The sequence below is a fragment of the Myiozetetes cayanensis genome, unplaced genomic scaffold (assembly GCF_022539395.1).
Source record: "Myiozetetes cayanensis isolate MyiCay16 unplaced genomic scaffold, myiCay2020 scf10, whole genome shotgun sequence".
NCBI classification, from domain to species: Eukaryota; Metazoa; Chordata; class Aves; order Passeriformes; family Tyrannidae; genus Myiozetetes; species Myiozetetes cayanensis.
The window spans coordinates 21,259,981-21,277,452 of NW_026086605.1; the positions used below are offsets into that span (position 1 = coordinate 21,259,981).

Sequence of the window (17,472 nt, forward strand, 5' to 3'; positions counted from 1 at the left end):
AGCACAGCCACTCACCAATGCCTTTGCATATCAACCTGTCCCCACGCTGCAGGCAGCCTGCCTCCTCTACAGAAACAGATCCAGAGATTCCACCCCACTGGAATCTCTCTCTGGCCCCCACCCACAGAACAGTGCAGGGAAGTTACCTGATACCACGAATAGGCTCGGTCAGCAGGGTTGATCAGAACAGTAATGATTTTGGCTCGAGGCAGTAGGGCTGCACCGCGTTTTGGTACCACCTCTGTGTCAAAGTAATTGGCACTCTTCTCAAACATGAAGTCTGTGCTGGCATTGGAAGGGATGGGAAAGAATTCCATGTACCTGCCGAACAGATGGGATGCTGGTGAGCAGCATGGCCAACAAAGAAATTGCACCAACCCCACGATGCCCTCACTCCTCTTGAACTGACACAGTTTGCAACACAACTGCACCTCCCCAGGAATGCCATGAATGAGCAAACGGGTGCAGGGCTGGCAGAGGTGTGACTTGAAAAAAGGTGGTGGCACACGACACAGAAAGTTGGGAGATGATTGATAAAAAGGTAAGGAATTATTTTGCTGAGAGTGTGTTCCCCAACTCCTTAGGCAGTGGAAATTAGAAATCTGAGGGTACCAGTTGCAAGCTCTACCAGAAAAGACATTTTGTCCAAGAATAAGGTCAGAATCATCTGCCTGCTCTACCACTGACAACTTGTTTAAACCTGTCTAAATTCTATGTCTTTTTTTACCTCAGTCCATAGCTGAGATGCAGGTGAAGAGCTTTACCCTAGAGTTACTCAAATTTCTCAGTTTCCACATTACTAATTCGACAAGCTTCTGTGAGGCAGAGGGTAGGAGGGGGGCAGGGGACTGTGAAGCACTGGAAGAATAGTCTCTGCCCAAATTTAAGCTGTACAACTAAATGCAAAGATCATCCTCTCGCATGTGATAGTGCTTGACTCCTGTGAGCTTTGCTCAAGTACCAACCACCTTCCAGTATCTTTGACTTCTCTGATCATTTAGAGGACTGTTGCAAGCTCCCACAGCCATAAGCAAAGAAATCCCACAGAAGAATGCCTTACTGCCACACAGCCGTCCCTCGGAGCCTCTCAAGAGGGAGGGCAGTGCCATGATCAACCAAAGCTAATAGTTCAAACAAGAAACAGCTTTAAACTTTCTCTGCCTGGAAACATAGTGGCATAATATGCCAGGTGCAAACACTATCATAAAAAAGACAAGATATGCACATGGGCACTGGGAGCCAGCGCAGGGAACGCAGTAGCAGCTCTAAGTCTCAAGGTCCCAGAACAACAATAGGGAGGTTCTCCCCTCTGTATTAGGTGTTTTAACTCTGAAACAATGAGGAACTTTTTAATGAGAACACAGCTGTCTGCTTTGCATGTCAAAGTAAAAGTAACTTTATGACAGCAATGCATTCAACAAGGACTTGCTGAATTTTTAAAGCTAAATCATGCCTATGACAATCCTGGAGAACAGTCAGTAAAATCAGATACTACACAGTTGGGTTAGAAGAAAAACAGAGAATGTGCACTGAGCAGTAGCAAGGAAAACAGCTGTTCAGAAAAAGAGAAGCTGCCAAGGGGGCTGAGGTGGAAATACAGAGAGACTCAGGAGAACAGAACATGGGTGCACCTTATCACAGAAGAATGCATGTCAGGTTTCTTACCAATCGATTCCTTTATGATAGTTGGGACCATTAAAAAACTGGATCTCCTCAAAGGTGGATGGACTTGGGAAGTTACTGGTGACAGCTGGATGCATGGTCAAGAAGAAGTGCACAGCTGTTGTGCCTGCAACAGGAACCAGTTAAAGGGGCCTGGCTCACATATAACACTTGGCTGAATGAGTGGCTTTACTTCACTGCAAACACCAGTTCCCAGATGGGCACGCTCCTGTCATGCGTGGCTAACCCACCCCTTAACTCATGCAGGTTACAACAGCAGTGACACCAAGCACTCTGGGATTGAACTTGCCTGAGCAGTTCAATCCCACATTGCAGCTCATGCAGCTCATTTAAGTCGCCTCCTTAGCGTGACAGCTGCCACCCATGTTGGCTACTGCCATGCTGGCACAGCCACTGTCACGTGGCAGAAGCCACACCTGCCCAGTGGGAGGAGGCCTGGGCAGGAGATGTGCTAGAGACAACATTAGTGTCCTTGGATGAGAACTCAGCCCTGGCCTGCCTGTGCTGTGCTTTCCCTTTGCCCCGATGATCCCGCTCGGCACACAGCTGTGGGCCTCCAGCAGTTTTCTCACTGTGCCACTGCAAGCAGCCTGGGTCATGATAAACACTGACAGAGCTTCACAGTGATACAGCCAGGAGACAGCAGCTTGGCTGGGACAAGCTTCCTTCCAAGGCTGACCCCCATTTGCTGTGGATGGCTGGAGCTGCTGTTTCACTGCACAAAGACTTGGCTTTAGCTGAAGAGGTTTTTCTCTCTTCAGCCTAGAAGGGACTCGTCAGTACAGCATATACAGCTGTGTCACAGCCAAACACAATGCCATAGCAGTTAAAAGGTGGTGACAGAGAACAGACAAAGGAGTTTCTCTCCCTCCCACAGACAGTGACATGGAGCATGCAGTGGGTACACAGATCTGTCGCAGGAAAAGCACTAGGGGACATTCACTGTAACCTTTGTTAAGCATGTGCACTTAGTCCTGCTGACAAGCTTATGTCTGTGATACACTAAAGTCACAGCTTCTCTGAGCTTACATGGAAAAGCCAAAACAAAACTCTGCAGGTAGGGGAAGCCAAGCACAATATCAGAGTGAAAAGTACTGACAGACTTGCCAGATTTAGGTTAGAACATATCTGAGATTGTCTGAAATGTCTTCTCTGGCCATTTGGCAGCTTGCACAAAGGGCAGCCATATAGATCTACGGCATGGACATTTCCAGCTCTCCTCTCTGGAAAAGTGAGATGGAAGCTGCAATCTGTCTTTAAATAAAGTATACACACCAGTTTTTTGAGGTCCCACGATGAGGAACTTGGGGAGCCGATCACATGTTTTCTCTTTGGACCAGATATCCTTGTGCCTTTTATCATCACAGGGATTCTGTAGCACAAGAGATGAGATTAAGCATTACCACAGGAGGTAATGGCAAGGGGAGGAAAAGCTGGAAGGGCCATTCCTCTCGGGAAAATGCTATTAGCATATGAAGAACACTTCAGAGCCACACTGCTGCTCTGCCAAGCATTAAGAGGTGTTAAGTAAAAACATGGGGAGCATTTTCAAAAGCTCCAGAGTGACATTACAGCCAAAGGCCCTCTGAGAGTGGGAACTACAGGCCTTGCCCTATGTAGCCATACTGGGCTGGGCCACCACGTTAGTGCACCTCAGCATCTGTGAACTTCTGGCAGACAGACAACTCTATCACCTTCAGTTAATTTCATCTGCTCATTACCATGCAGAGAGCTGCTGCACTGGGAGAAAATAGAATAAGCATGTTTTTATTTAATGAACATGAATTCTGCAGTGTGAAATTACTTTCAGATTAATCACATTAACATGCATGTGAACTCCTCCAGCACCAAACACGATTCTTTCTCACACTTCACAGCAACTTGCCCTAATACAAGCCCTTTAATGACCCAAATGCCTGTAAGCTGGCCCCCAAGTCACATATGACAGTCATCCCTGTCCCCAAGCTCACATCAGATTGTGACCTACTGCTCCTACCCCCTTCCACCTTGCAATTTGCCACACACAGCCTGAAGCCACAATGGTTAAACCTAAAAGCTTTATGCTTTACCCTGCTGTGCTCTGGATCAGCAGTTTAAATGTGGGATACACCTCTTCAAAAACTACTAAGAGCAATTAAAGCTGCCTTCTCACCTGCCACAAGGGATTCTTCTCCTGGGGAAAGATTTCAAAGTACTTTTTTGCAAGTTGGACTGGAGGCAATGTTTGCAGGCGAAGGTTGGTCCAGCACTGCACAAACTTGACCAGGCTCTCGAAAGTGTACAGTCCTAGACGGTCATTCCCATAGTTGGACAGGTGGGTCATGAAGATGCTTATCTGAAAATAGAAAGGCATGGGTTACTGGTAAATCAGGTAACAGGACTGTTTCCTCCTAGCTTGATTCCACAGTCACAAAGAGGCTGTTCACAACTCAGACTGCCATGGTGTCTTGGTTGACAAGTGTCCCTCTGCCAGGATAAAGCAAGGCTTGAGGCAAAAGGAAAGAAACGTAGCGCTTTCAAGACAGGAAGAGCTCAGGAGAGGAGGAACACAGACCTCTCAGTAACCCCTTAGAATGGTGTGTGTGGCAGGTGTTAACTGAGCCCTGGATGCAAGTCCAGAACAGCTTCAAAATCCCATTCAAGTGGCTCTAGAACATTTAGGGGAATAAGACTTGTCAGTGACTCCCTTGAAAAGCCTCTTTCACAGGAAAGGGAAAACAGGAGCTTCCCTTCCTCTCCCCAGGGCACAACCAGGGCAACCTCTTGAGCTGCAAAGTCTGCTACAGCAGGGGAGCAGGCTGGGGAGGGGCACCATGCCGCAGGGACAGTTGTCACTGGAGCTCTTCCTAGACCCACAGCCTGTCACAGCTTTCCTTCTCTTCGGAGTTGACATCTCAAGCGTAAAAGAACAACTGGTAATTGGCACTTTAGAATATGAACAGGTGTATGTGGGGACTGCAAAGAGACACTGCACTAGGATATTGTCCTAGAAACAGACACCAGCTGGTTAGTTTTAGCTCACAAGAACCTTCAGCACAGGCAGCCCCTGAGAAACGTCCTGCCAAGCCCAGGGATGTTAATCCTTTGGCAAAGTGTCACTCAACAGCCATGGCAGCCGCCCCAGCACTGCAGTGCTCAGGAGCTGGTGTGCTATTTCTGCCTTGCCAAGCCATCTCTTCTCTCCAGCAGATACATTTCCCTCCTGTCAGTTTTTCACTATTTTAACTTTTGGATAAGAGTGCAAAGAACTGTTACCAGTTTGACTCTAGTCTGTGGGTTTGACAGACCCCACGGAATTCAGCCCATAACACAGTGCCACTTTGCCGGCACAAACCCCACCACGGCTGGAAATTAGAAAAACAAAAACACTGAGGTCAGTTGAAGGAATGGCCACGTGGCTTATTTAGCACTCCTCACACAGTGTCAGCCGAGTGCAGGGAGGGAAACCGACCTCAGTCACAGCAGGGGCACCCACTGCTGCACAGTTTTGGGTTCAATTCTGATGACGCCAGGTGAGGGCAGGAGGCAATAACAGGCTTCCCTGGCAGGGGGCAGGAATGGCTTTCCCACTCACAGTAGGGAAAGAGCAAAATGGGGAAGCAGGAGACAGATGGTCTTGGGATGAAGACATTTGCTGGCACTCAGGAAGTCTGAATTCAGTTTTCTGCCCAGTGTCACCATGGACTAGTCTCAGCAAGACAAGAGAGACTCTTTGTGCCTGAGCCATCCCCAAGACACTGTAAAACAAATTTAATCCTGTCCATAAGGTGCTCACAACCCCATTCTTTGGGTAGGCATCAGAAAAAAGTGGTAGGACTTTGGGACACGTGGAAAGTAAGTGGAGTTAAAAGATTTATCATGTTTGTCTACCTGTGAGTTTTTCACTTCTGGTGTCCTACTGAGCTGACAGGAGAGGTCCTGAGAGACAGCTCTGGCACCTACACTTCAAAGAGCAGCGTGTGCTTGGTGCTGCTGTGTAAAAAGGATGTGCTAAATACAACACAGAGCTAAGGACAGAAAGATCTGTGTAACTGCAAGGCACGGTGGCAAAAGCATGCAACTCATGTTGTATTTTGCCCCTTTCTGGGAGATGTCAGGAAGGTTCTGTGACAGCAAAGGGTGGCTCATCCCTTTGACTAGCTAGTGAAATATGTAGAGGAAAAATTTGCTGCATGAAGAGTCTGGCTCACTGGCACAAATCAAGTACTGCAGCAGAGAGGACACAGGTCATCACCTGGGACCTCTTCAAGATTTCCAGAATAAAAATAAGCCTGCATGTGATCCAGGTTGGCAACTGCATCTCAAGACTGACTACATTTGGTAAAATGGTTCACAAAGGTAATGCTGCCACCTGCAAACAGTCCCAAGCAACTGGATTTAGAAGAAGGAAAGACAAACCCAATTGATGAGCCATTTCCCTTATTTCTGAGAGTGCAGTCACATCCTGTAACACACTTGCACTGCTTAACAAGGCCTGGCAGCTTGCTCTGCCCCGTCACAGCTACTGCTGCCAAAACAGCTCTGAGCACTACTTCTGACATAAGCTACACTCAAGTGCCATCTCTCCCTCCCTCCCATCCACACCCACAGACCCCAGGGACTGGTTTGGAAATAACACCTCCCTCCTCTCCCCCTCCCTTCCACTGTCAGTGTGCCATGATTTCCCTTCCTTCACACTGAGGAATAATGAGAGCAGAGGTCACAGAGAGCCCAGACAGAATACAGAAACGGGAGGGTATGAGGACCTTGCAATATGTAACAAGCAGCTGCGGGCACAGCAGTAAGTAGCCTGCGCAGTGTAAGCAGAAGTGTTTGTGAGAAGAGATCAGCCTGTCTGCTCAGGATCAACAGCTATTCTCCTTCTGACATCAGACCTTGTTCACCACTCAGAAGATCAAACATCTTCTGTTTGCACTGTGGAGTTAATCATACACACACAGGCTTGGAGATTCCTGCCTGTCTATATCCACTCAACAGGAGCTGGAAGCACCAAAAAGGACTGAAAGAGCCTGGTCCAAGTCTACTTGCTACGGATCACTGCTGGGGCTGTGGGGCTGGCCAGCTTTCTTTCAGGTCCCTGAGATGGCTCTATCAGGAGGGGAGGAATGCAAGGTCTGAGTCACTGTGCAAACACAGCAATGGAGAGGAGCTTAGAGCACAATACTCTGCTCTGAAAGAGAGAAATGCTACAGTGCTGAAAGGAAGCAAAAGTGTAAACATGGGAAGCATCTGAAGGTGCCTGAAAGTTTAAAAAAATTCACTACAAAGATCCAACAATAAATCTGGTAAATAAGCTCATCCTGTACCAGAGCACAACCTTCCCAAACTTTTCCTTGATCAGAGATTACTGCCAGCTGGTTAGACTATCATGTGCTTATCAGCAATTTTAATGGGGAGTTCTAGATACTATGTTTCTATAAATTCTTTGGCATAGCCTCCTAGACCAGTAAAGATCTCTGGATTACAGTTTGGCAACTGGTTTTGCAAGAGAAACCTGGAGCCCTTAACTCCCACAGAGGCTATTTCTGCAGGCATGCTTTAAAGATCTGACAATTACAAAGTGGGACAAGATGCAATTCACCCAGCATATGGGAACACAAGCCCAGAAAAGAAAGTGTCGTGAGTAAAAAGCAGTTTCTTTCCATTCGACTGATCACTCCACATGTAATGGAAACAATGAGCTCCTCCTTATCACAGACTTTTCTCAAGCAGGCAGGTTTGGGTGTTGTGTGTAAAGATAACAAGTCTGTCTCAAGCAACGAGGTGGGGAGGCGGATGGCTTCCAGACCTCAGGGACTCAGGCTGGCTGCTAGACCTGGATGTATAAACTCCTACAGCTTTTTAGCAAGGGCTCTCATAGACCCATAGCTTCTGCAGATCATATGCCTTCTTCTACCAGAGCTGGTCACAGGCTGACCTTCAGAAACACAGGGCCTGTTTGTAAGCTACAGCCTGTTTGTCAGGTGCAATCTGAGCACACTGTGAGGAACTTTCATTCTCACAGGTCTGCTTCTAGGAGTAGAGAGGCACTAAACACTAGGAGAAGCAAGAGACAAGGGAAAAACTAAGCTCACTGAGGGGGAAAAGGTTGATTTTCTGATTCACTGCTCCAACCAGAAGTGGCTAAAGCTGGGTATTCAACCCTGCAATCAAGGTGCAAAAGAAACGGGGAATGAAAGAAAACATCCTGGTGAACAGAGCCACCAATGTTACATGAACAAATCCCACACACAGATACTCAAGGACTGGCACAGTACTCCAGGATTCCCACCCATGAAACCAGCCAGAACCAACTTCACTTTCTCGCAGATTTGCCTGCATGGTTTCTTGTCTATAGTCAGGCACTGGTGGAAAAACTGATTAAAGGAGAAGTAAGGTGGTAAAAATGTGGAAGTCATGCGAAGAGATTAAGCATCATTATATTCTGGAGTGGCTACAGAGGTAGACATCCTAAAATCTTACTGTGGTTGGAGGGCTACAACACTTCACCTCCTGATTCTATCCATTCAGAATTTTCTAAAGATAACTGGGTTGTTTGTTTGTTTGTTTGTTGGTGTGGGGTTTTGTTTGTTTGTGTTTTTGTTTGTTTGGGTTTTTTTGTCTTTTGCCACCTAGTACACATTCCCAGCCTCAGTGTGAAGTGAGAAACTCATGTGATTTGCCATCCATGGCTCAGACCTGGGAAGGGACTGCAGGGTGCTGAAGGTACTACATTAGCTTAGTGGTTTGATGGAACCGTCAAGTATTGAAAGAGAAAAAGAAATCCCTGTGTTGAACCAATATCTCACAATAACGCCTTAATTTGACAGCTACAACACAATAAGAGAAAACAGAAATCATTTCAAGCATCTACATATTGAAAGAAAAGGGAGAACACCTCATAATGAAAGCCCAGCAAGAGCAATTATTGTGAACAAAACTCATCAGTAAGACAAGGGAGAAGCCAACAGGCAGCACATGTGCATGGAATAGAAGGAGTATCTCACTTCTGATTCATGAAGATACAGCAGCCCAGGTAACACCCACTGTACCTTGGGCCATGCTCAGTGTGTCACCCTGGGTAGTTGCCACCTGCAGAGGGTTGCACTTGTCAGCACACTGGATCCTGATGCTCCCTTGGCCGTGTGTAAAGCAAAGCAGCATTCCTTAGCCAGTACTTCCTTGTCCCCTCTTGCACATCCTACCATGGTGTGGGAGACACCCACACTGTGATGGTGGTTATACTGAATCTCCAGTGAGATCCAGTCCTTCCCCATATCAGGCACACAGGCTGAGACAGCCACACAGCAGCTCCCCTTTCAGATGAACTTACTGGGTTCAGAAGCACCGTCAGGAAGAGCTCACCACCACGAATGCTCTTGTCCAACTCCTTTGAGCCACCAGGATATTCATTATAGAAGATAGTGTGAGTAAAGAGACCACAAGTCTGTCGAGGCAGAACCTGGCAATATCAGAAGAACAGCAAAGTTAGACAAGAGGCAGATGCAGTAGAATCTACACGTGAATGAGTCAAAGCAGCACTTTGGGGATCAATATAAAGACTAAGGGACATAAATGGCATAATTTCAGAGGACTCCTGCTATTCCTCCCAACCATTTAGCTCATCACAGTGTGAAAAAGCCACTGAGATCTCAGCCTAGTCTTGCTGGGCTTGAGTTTGCTCTCCATTCAGTACTGACCTCTGAACTGTTCCAAGAAACACAGAACTGGTTTTAGCCAAGTTTTTTTTCTTTGCTTCACTTAACGGTTTTGGAAACACTGGTGATATTAAGATTAATGTCTCTGATGCAGGTCACTAGAAGACCATTCCCTGGGCAGGAAAGTGCGCTCTGCTTGCCCAGTTGTGCTCACCATGATTCCATTATGGATGAATCCACGCCGGTACCGGGCAGGCCGTAGGTGTGGGTATTCCTCTGTGCTCGTTACTTGGATGTTCCAAACGGATTTCCATGCTTCATAAAGTTGTGTGTGCACAGGATAAACCCCAGAATGATGGGGGGCTACTGCATAGCCCAAGTCTGTGGGAATCCCATGCTCCTGGAAGCAGAATATGCAGCTTGATAATTCGGTATTTAACCAATAGCCTTAATAAGGATCCAAGTTGGAGCAAGGTGACAGAATAACATGAAAATTCTCTGGATTGGGAAACCTGAAATACTGCTCGTACCTCTTGTTTCATGCATCTATAGAAATATAAGGGCAGTTTTGTATCAACAAAGACATTCAGCACTGGTAACAGCTGCTGTAAGAATGGTCTTGCAGTTTGCAGGTGTGAAAAATCAGACTAATTCAGAATGCTCAGGTCAGGCTCCATGGTTACTACATACTAATCAATGCTGTTAAGGGACATATCTCAGTCCCACAATGCCTAGATGTGAGCCACCAGAGAAGGAAAACAAAATTTCCTTAAATGATATAGAGGAAAGAAAGATGATGGCTGGGATCTGTACTGTCTCTAGCAATCCAAAGAAAAGCAGACACGGAGCAAGAGACTATTGAGGGTGACGATATGGGGCCTGGAGCTATACTGACAGGAAATATCTGAATTTCTTGGGTTTTAATTCTACTGTGTGGTTCTGGTAACAATATCAATGATGACAGCTCTACCCTGGTGGTGCACAGTAAAACCAGAGCCCCTAAGTGAAGCAATAACCTTCTCTCACTGCTGGTCTGCTTTATGTTAAATATGTGTAATTGTGTTCTGTGCTTTGTCTCTCTTTGCAAAAGACTGCACTGTTACTTAACCAGGAAAAGGAGGAGCCTAAATTGTTTCTATAATGCTGTGACTGTGCTCTGAATTCAAGACCATTTCTAATCTGTGTGTGTCATGGGAACACAAGACAGCAGCCTGCTATTCCCAAGGGGATTACCATCAAAAAAACCAAACCAGAGGTGAAGAGGACATTTCTTTTCAGAAAAACATGTACTCTATATTCAACTCTGGGCTGTAAGCATCAAACTGACATTGTTCCAGCAATGCAGGATGTTCAAGGCTTCCCCCTCCTCTGCCAAAACCCAGGGAATTTCTCCTGTACTTCCTAGATAAGTAACTTCCTTCAGCATTGTCTGGGAAGGCCAGAAGTAGGGCTGCTAGCACACAGCATTTTACACTACCTACCAGGTGACTTCCTTACAAAACCACACTGAATAAGGATGGAAAAGAAAATGCCTTCTTACTGCCAGAGTTTGTGAATTAATTGGATTTGGATAGTAATGCTACAAGTTCACACCTCAGCAAACAAGAGCCTTGGGATTTGCACCCTGGAATGCTGCGGAACTGCCCGGGGCCATGCAGGTGCCAGGAAACATTTCCCATTGCACAGGCAAGCATGAGAATGGTGCTGTCTTCAGGCAAGCAACAGGAGCCACACATCAATCTGAACTTTAAGAACGGGCTTGCTTAAATTCAGCTGAATTATTAGACTAGTATTTGAGTTCAGTGGGGTCCAAACAGCAATTCCAGGAGAAGAATGTTTAGGGATTAGTACTATAAATAAACTGCAGTGCCCCTTACCACAGCAAACTGTTTGTTGAGCTTCATCTGCTCAGCCAGCACAGTGACATTGTGGAAAAGATGAGGCTGCATGTGACTCCACATGTGAGGGAACCACCAGAACTCCTTCCTGTGTTTGAGCAGCATGTCATCCCCTTCGTCTTCCTCATCTGTACCTACAGAGAGCAGAACCGGAAGTGCAAAAACAGAAGGCAGAAGAGGGGCTCAGCGCTTAAAAGCAGTGGCTAATCCCCTGAAATGCAGATTGGTTCCAACAATTAGCTTTCTCCAATGTATTACACACACACAAATGTGGGGGCTGTACACAGGTGCTGGGACAAACAGGGGCCAGGACAAACAGGTGCCAGGGGGTTACCTGTGTGGTAGAATTTCCCTGAGAAGCCCAAGTTGAAGGTGAAATTTGGGACTAACGTTCTCAGCTTATTCTGGGTGCTCAGTAAAGCCTGTTTGAACAAAAGGAAAAAGACATGTTCATATTAATGTTTTTTTGCTCTGTAACATTCCTCTGAGCTCTACTGGTGCCCAGTTCAGTCTGAAGAGGTATCACAGGGCATTGCTGCCCTAGGAGTGAAGCAGAGCAGACAAGTGCTCCACATAGGGAATCTTCACTTGAAGTAATTCTGCTGTACTACATGATACCCCTTTAAAACCACAGTCAGATCATGCTCTCCGATGTGATGGACCCAGAGTAGCTGTGCTAAGGAAAAGGGACAGCAAATCTCACTTGCAAGCAACAGATCCTTTACGCTTTCCAGATGCAACCTCAACACTCCCTTCTTCTCCATGTTGGCTGGGACTTTGCTGTTGAACCTCTGCCCTTTCTCAGTCTGTGTGTTAACAAAAAAGGTGGTGGGGCAGCACACGATGCACAGATGAAGGAAAAGAAGTTAATAATATAATGAACAGTAACTAAATGATCCAAAGGGAAGGGGCTTTTATTTGGAGAGGAAAAGTGGATTTTCAGAACTACTCATGCAGCGAGTCCTACCACAGCAGGGAGGGAGCCCTGCCTTCGTGTTCCCTCAGAAGTGACAAAATAATTTTGTAGCAGGAAAAATTTCCTGGATTTTGTGAAGAAGACTTGGGAGAACCAACATTCACAGTCATCACATCCCCTAAAGATTCTCTCGTGCTCACTTGTATCTGCTTTAAATGTCCAAAGTAATTGCTATAACCAAAGGGAAGGTGCCTTGTGCCACAAACCTCAAGGTCTAGCAGCGTACAGAGTAAGACACCAGCCAGCCTTGACACAAAGAAAAACAAACCACAAACCAAAATCCAAACAAAACCCAGGGGCTCAGTGTGTCACAGACTAGTAAGACAAACTAATCCCAGTCAAATTTCTTCTGCCGGAAAACAATAAAAAGAGAGAAGCCCTGAGATGCACACTCTGCTGCTACGTGGGTGCTCTGGGGAAAGTGCCAGTGGTGCAGCTCCCTATGGGAAAAGTTCTCAATCAAACAGGGAATGGGAGGAAGGCTGCTGGCAGATGAGAGAAACAATCCTTGTCCAGGCTATCTAGATTTTAATAGCTTTACTAAGAAAGCAATGGATCAGTGACTGCACCAAGGTGAAGGTGAAGTTCCCTCAACAGCAGACTTGGGTTGGATGCAAATACACACAGGCAACTTGGCACATAACTCTGGGGAAAGCTGTCAAACTGTACAGGGGAGATCTTCCTGCATCAGCTGCCCTTCCCCAGACCCTTGGAGCACAAACCAGCATTGCAAGGTGCCTTCACGTGGCTCACACTCCATAGGCATTGTTTAAGTGCACCACTCCCTCAGTGTGGAAAGGGCACTCCCAGAGGCAGACTCTCATTCTGTGGAGGAGCCCTGACATCCACCACTTACAGATGATCTGAGAAATCACTGCTGTGATTTCATACATACACCAATGTATCAAAACAGTGCTGATCAAACACTACCCATCATATTAGTTTAAAAATGGTTTCTGTCGTTTACTTCAATCACCCATTCACTGGAAATGTATCCTGGAGCAAAGAAGCTGAGTGGTTTTATTCCCAAGGCAGTCTATGACCATGGCAAGGTGGGAAGATCAGACGGATTTTGTCTGCAGTCCTGCAGAAACTCTCAATGCTCTCTCTGAGGGAACCAAGCTTTCACACTTTTCCCTACAGGCACACCTAACTGCCTGTTCCTCAGGCACATTGCCACAACCACATAACAATGACACCAAATGCAGCCTGGGATAAATTTCAACAGTTCCAGTTCCTCCATGGCCATATGCTTACCACATCCTTACCTCAGTCCCCAACCAAGAATAGTATTTTGAGAAATGTAAGGCACGTGACATTTCCAGAACCTATCATAAACAGAGGCAGCACTTTTGAAAGGTGACGTGCCAGCAGCACTGATGGCTGAAGCCTCCTTTGCACAAATCCAGCATTGGCACTGGGAGGTCAAGATCCCTTACGTAGAGAGACACAGGGACTCACCCTACTCAGACTAAGAGCTGTGCACCTCTCTACAGAGAGGCACCTGTCTGCCCAGCTTGATCACAGTATTGCTTCAAATTTTGGACCAGCACCTTGAACATATCACCCAGTAACTTAGACAGGAAAGTGCCACTTTCTTTTCTTTCTCCAGAGCTGTCCCAAGCCTCACCACTTCTCCCTGCTGCCCAAAAAGGCACATCCAGTTCCCCAGGCTTGGGTAGAAAAGTGGAGGAAGGAAAGACAGCGGTTAAGAGGCTTAGCATTCCTCCGCATGCAAAGAGATTTACAGCCTGGCTGGGGTTACCATGACAACACATCTGTCTGATAATAAATCCCAAAAAGCCCTGCTCCAGCAGGCTGCAATCCTTTGTGTCCTGGGAGGGACCAGGGAGGTACTCTGGGGGCCCCAGAAATTCAGAGACCACGAAGCCCTATGGAGTCCTGCTTTCCTGGCAGGTTTATTGTTAACTGTGTGCCACCCCTCTGCTGATGCTGTGTCCTTGTCACAACCACATCTGTAAGGTAGCATGGCACAGGTTTGAAAAAACCTTCCCCTGAAAAGGATAAAAGAGACTAAGATGCCAAGAAAAGTATTTGGACATTTGTTTCAACAAATTATGCATTCCATGTTTCCTAGAACACGGGTTTGAAGAGGTCTGTGAGCTGTAGTAAGGTGCAACAAAACAGGTGTGGGAACGGGCTGGACAGTGGCACTTTTCTCTGCACTCTGTTTCTCTTCTGTAAAGTAGGATGAATATGATAATACTAATAATATCTTACAGGTGATTCAAGTGGCATTTCATTTATACCCATAATGTGCTATGAGACTGCCCCTCCAATCCATCCAAGTATCTCCATTTTATATTTTAACAGTATTTTTTTATATCCGTTTTTACATATTATTATTATCTTTTATTTCAAAAATCTTTTCAAGATGCAAGCCAGCCCACTAGCTAGCCAAAAAGGCTCCTACCCCAGCTAAACTCCCTGCTAGAAGCTCTGCACAGCTCACCCCAGCAAGGCAGAGATGGGGTTTCCAAAGAGATGCTGAGCACTGCCCACCACATGAAGGCCAGATCTGCTTCACGCTTGTCACAGTCTATCAGAGAACACCCACTGCAGCGCTCGACCTGTATTTTTGGAGGCCTTTAGTGCAGGCCCAATGACAGAAAACTACATTCCAAAGCACATTCTTGGACACAATGCAAAAAAAGTCTAAGCTTCAGTCCGGTGTTCAATGCCCATCGCTTTAAAAAAGGCTTTTTTAATAATCTCAAATGATGATAAGTATTTACTTCTAAGCAAATGTTAGGGGAAGAAAGTTTAAAATTGCGCCTTTTGTTGCAATACATTAAAAATCTACATAATCTCAGTGACAGATCCGCAAAGATTTACTCAACAGTCACTACAAGGTCTTGATGTCATCTAGAGAAGATAAAGACTCTGTCAATGGGGTAACATTCTAGGAGTGAGGAAAAAATCAGGGGAAGCCACAGCACTTTCACTGTACTGGTTCCTTCTTTAGGACCTAATCCTTTTCTAAGATGGCACGGTGAGTTTGGCATTGCAGTCACAGAGGGCTAAATCTTCATGCAACTCTGCTTTTTTAGCTAAAAATCTTCTAACTTCTAGAAGTGTTTGCAGTGATTTTAGCTGTTCCCAGACAAACCCTAAATATTATCTATCTCAGGTCCCTCTAATAAGAGGCAAAAGAAAAGGGGGAAATAAGGCCAAGAGCCAGATGCTGGGAAGAGAGGATACCATGACTGTAAGAAAACAGTGCACGGACAAATGAAGATAAACAGATGATAAAAAATGGAGAAAGAAAGCTGAATGCTTTGATAGCCTCTTCTCAGTGCTCATGCAAAGCATACTAGGAACATGTGGCAGAAGCACCTGCATGGTAGATACTGCCCCTATGGACCCTGGGCAGCATGTCCTTGAAAGGACTTCCTGCAGTTTTCTCACTGCCCAGCAGTACCACTGGCAGAGCTCAAAACAGCACTGGCAAGAGAGACAGCTCTCATGATACTGGTATTTCTACCTCCCCTCCAATCTTAGAATCAGGGAGTTAGAAATTGCTGAGTACTTTAATTGCAGGCAAGATCATCCTCTACAATTTAGAAAGGCAAGAGCTGGCTGACAGCCACTCTCACTAGGTTCTCTGCTTTCCACCCTCACCATTCATAACCCAAAATGAAATGACTGTCCTCGATTTTCACTTAGCTTGCTCTCAGACTCACTAGCAGTGATTGTTCACACTGTTTATGCCCTTGGAGAGATTACCAGCAAAAGAGGCAAAAACTCATCTACTTAATCTTCTTTCCTCATACCTAAAGACAACCAGGAAGGATCACAAAAGCCAGATCCTTTTGCATTAGAAACGGTTTGTCTTTGTTGACCAATGCCATGGAGGTCTGGTAAATTCCTAGGATTATGACTTTAGAAGAGACTGACTGTGGAATAATTTAGAAGAGAAGAGATTCTCTGAGATTTTGTTTTGTTAATTATGTGCAGCTCAAATCTTGGGAAACTTTACAAGCGAAAATAATTTTCTTTGTACAACTTCCAACTGTTCCACTTTAATTGAGGACTGCAAGCTCCTGCTGCAACCCTTCAGCAGAAAGCAGGAACTCAAGGGTTACCATCTTTAAACTAAAAGCAAGCATGGTTCTTTTTTTCTTGTTAAAGAAGAAAGCCAGTCAGTTCTCCTTTAAGTATCACAAATAAAAACATTTCCCTCGTGTAAGACACGTACCATGGACATGCATTTGATCAAATTACATTCAGTTCTTTCTTTTAATAGTAATTTTGCCTGGGAAGCTCCCTGAACATGGACCTGCATACGGCAAGCAGGCTCACTGGGACAGCAGAGTCAATTTTATACCTTCACACAGCATCCAATCTTCAAACTGCTACCCTGACCACTGTAATCTAAGCTTTGAGATAAGGAGCTGTGTGTTGAGATAACAGCCCTGAAACAGAGCTTTCATATAAAAGGCCAAAGAAAATGCCAGCTGTTCTGTTACCATTATATCCCCTTCTCTCCCCATGGTGAGAGGCTATCAACAAATCCATATAGTTATTTCTCGCTTTTAAAAAATAAAAATTCATTAACCTCGCGTGGCTCCGCAATCAGAGAGCTTCTTTTAAATGGATAAATCTGGGGTTTATCTGCTTTGCCTGAGATTCTCTGCTTACTGATCACAGATTATTCCTCCATTTCACCCTGTTAAAACCCAAACAAAGCATCTTTTGGAATAATCTTGTCTGGGTTTTTAACATCACTAGAGCAGCCTTTGTTCCCAAGTGCTTTGGCCACCTATATCCTGCTTTCTCACATGGGTCTGTAACCTGCACAAACACTATGGAGGTGAGAATCTCTGCCAGTTTGGACTAGAGGGTGTAGGGCCTGCTTAGGACCAAGATAAGACTGTGATCCTTCAAAAAAAAAAAAAGTCTTTCAGAGCATTTCAGCACCTCACAACACAAGGACACTGCAGTGAAATGAAGAAAATGTTAGCATTTTTCTTAAATAAGTAGTACATACAACTGTTCCATTTGTTACACCAGTATGCTGGGAAACACTTTTTCTTTACCTCTTTGCTTAGAGCATTATGGTCAAAGTGGTTTTAAAAATTATTAAAGAATGAAGCAAGTCAAATAATGGTATGCAATTAGAACTCCTTCAGGCATGCAGCTTCAAGTGATTTCAAAAGATAAAGGTAGCTCCAAACAGAGTGCAGGGTTTTCCTCTGCCTTAAGCTAAATTTGGGAGCAGAAGCAAAACATAAAATCTTGAAGTCCTAACAACATA

General features: G+C 45.5%; 1 protein-coding gene across 6 annotated transcripts in view; it reads right to left on the bottom strand.

Annotated features, from left to right (window-relative positions):
- Positions 1 to 17,472, bottom strand: part of NDST2 (N-deacetylase and N-sulfotransferase 2) — a 132,288-nt gene that overhangs the window by 5,252 nt on the left and 109,564 nt on the right. For all 6 annotated transcript variants that reach the window (XM_050336292.1, XM_050336326.1, XM_050336301.1 and 3 more), the window contains 8 exons: positions 11,553 to 11,640; positions 11,198 to 11,352; positions 9,535 to 9,720; positions 8,996 to 9,124; positions 3,836 to 4,018; positions 2,959 to 3,055; positions 1,666 to 1,789; positions 147 to 321 (listed from right to left, as the gene is read on the bottom strand). In XM_050336292.1, coding sequence (XP_050192249.1) covers positions 147 to 321; positions 1,666 to 1,789; positions 2,959 to 3,055; positions 3,836 to 4,018; positions 8,996 to 9,124; positions 9,535 to 9,720; positions 11,198 to 11,352; positions 11,553 to 11,640 — 1,137 coding nt within the window. The remainder of the gene's footprint in view (positions 1 to 146; positions 322 to 1,665; positions 1,790 to 2,958; positions 3,056 to 3,835; positions 4,019 to 8,995; positions 9,125 to 9,534; positions 9,721 to 11,197; positions 11,353 to 11,552; positions 11,641 to 17,472) is intronic.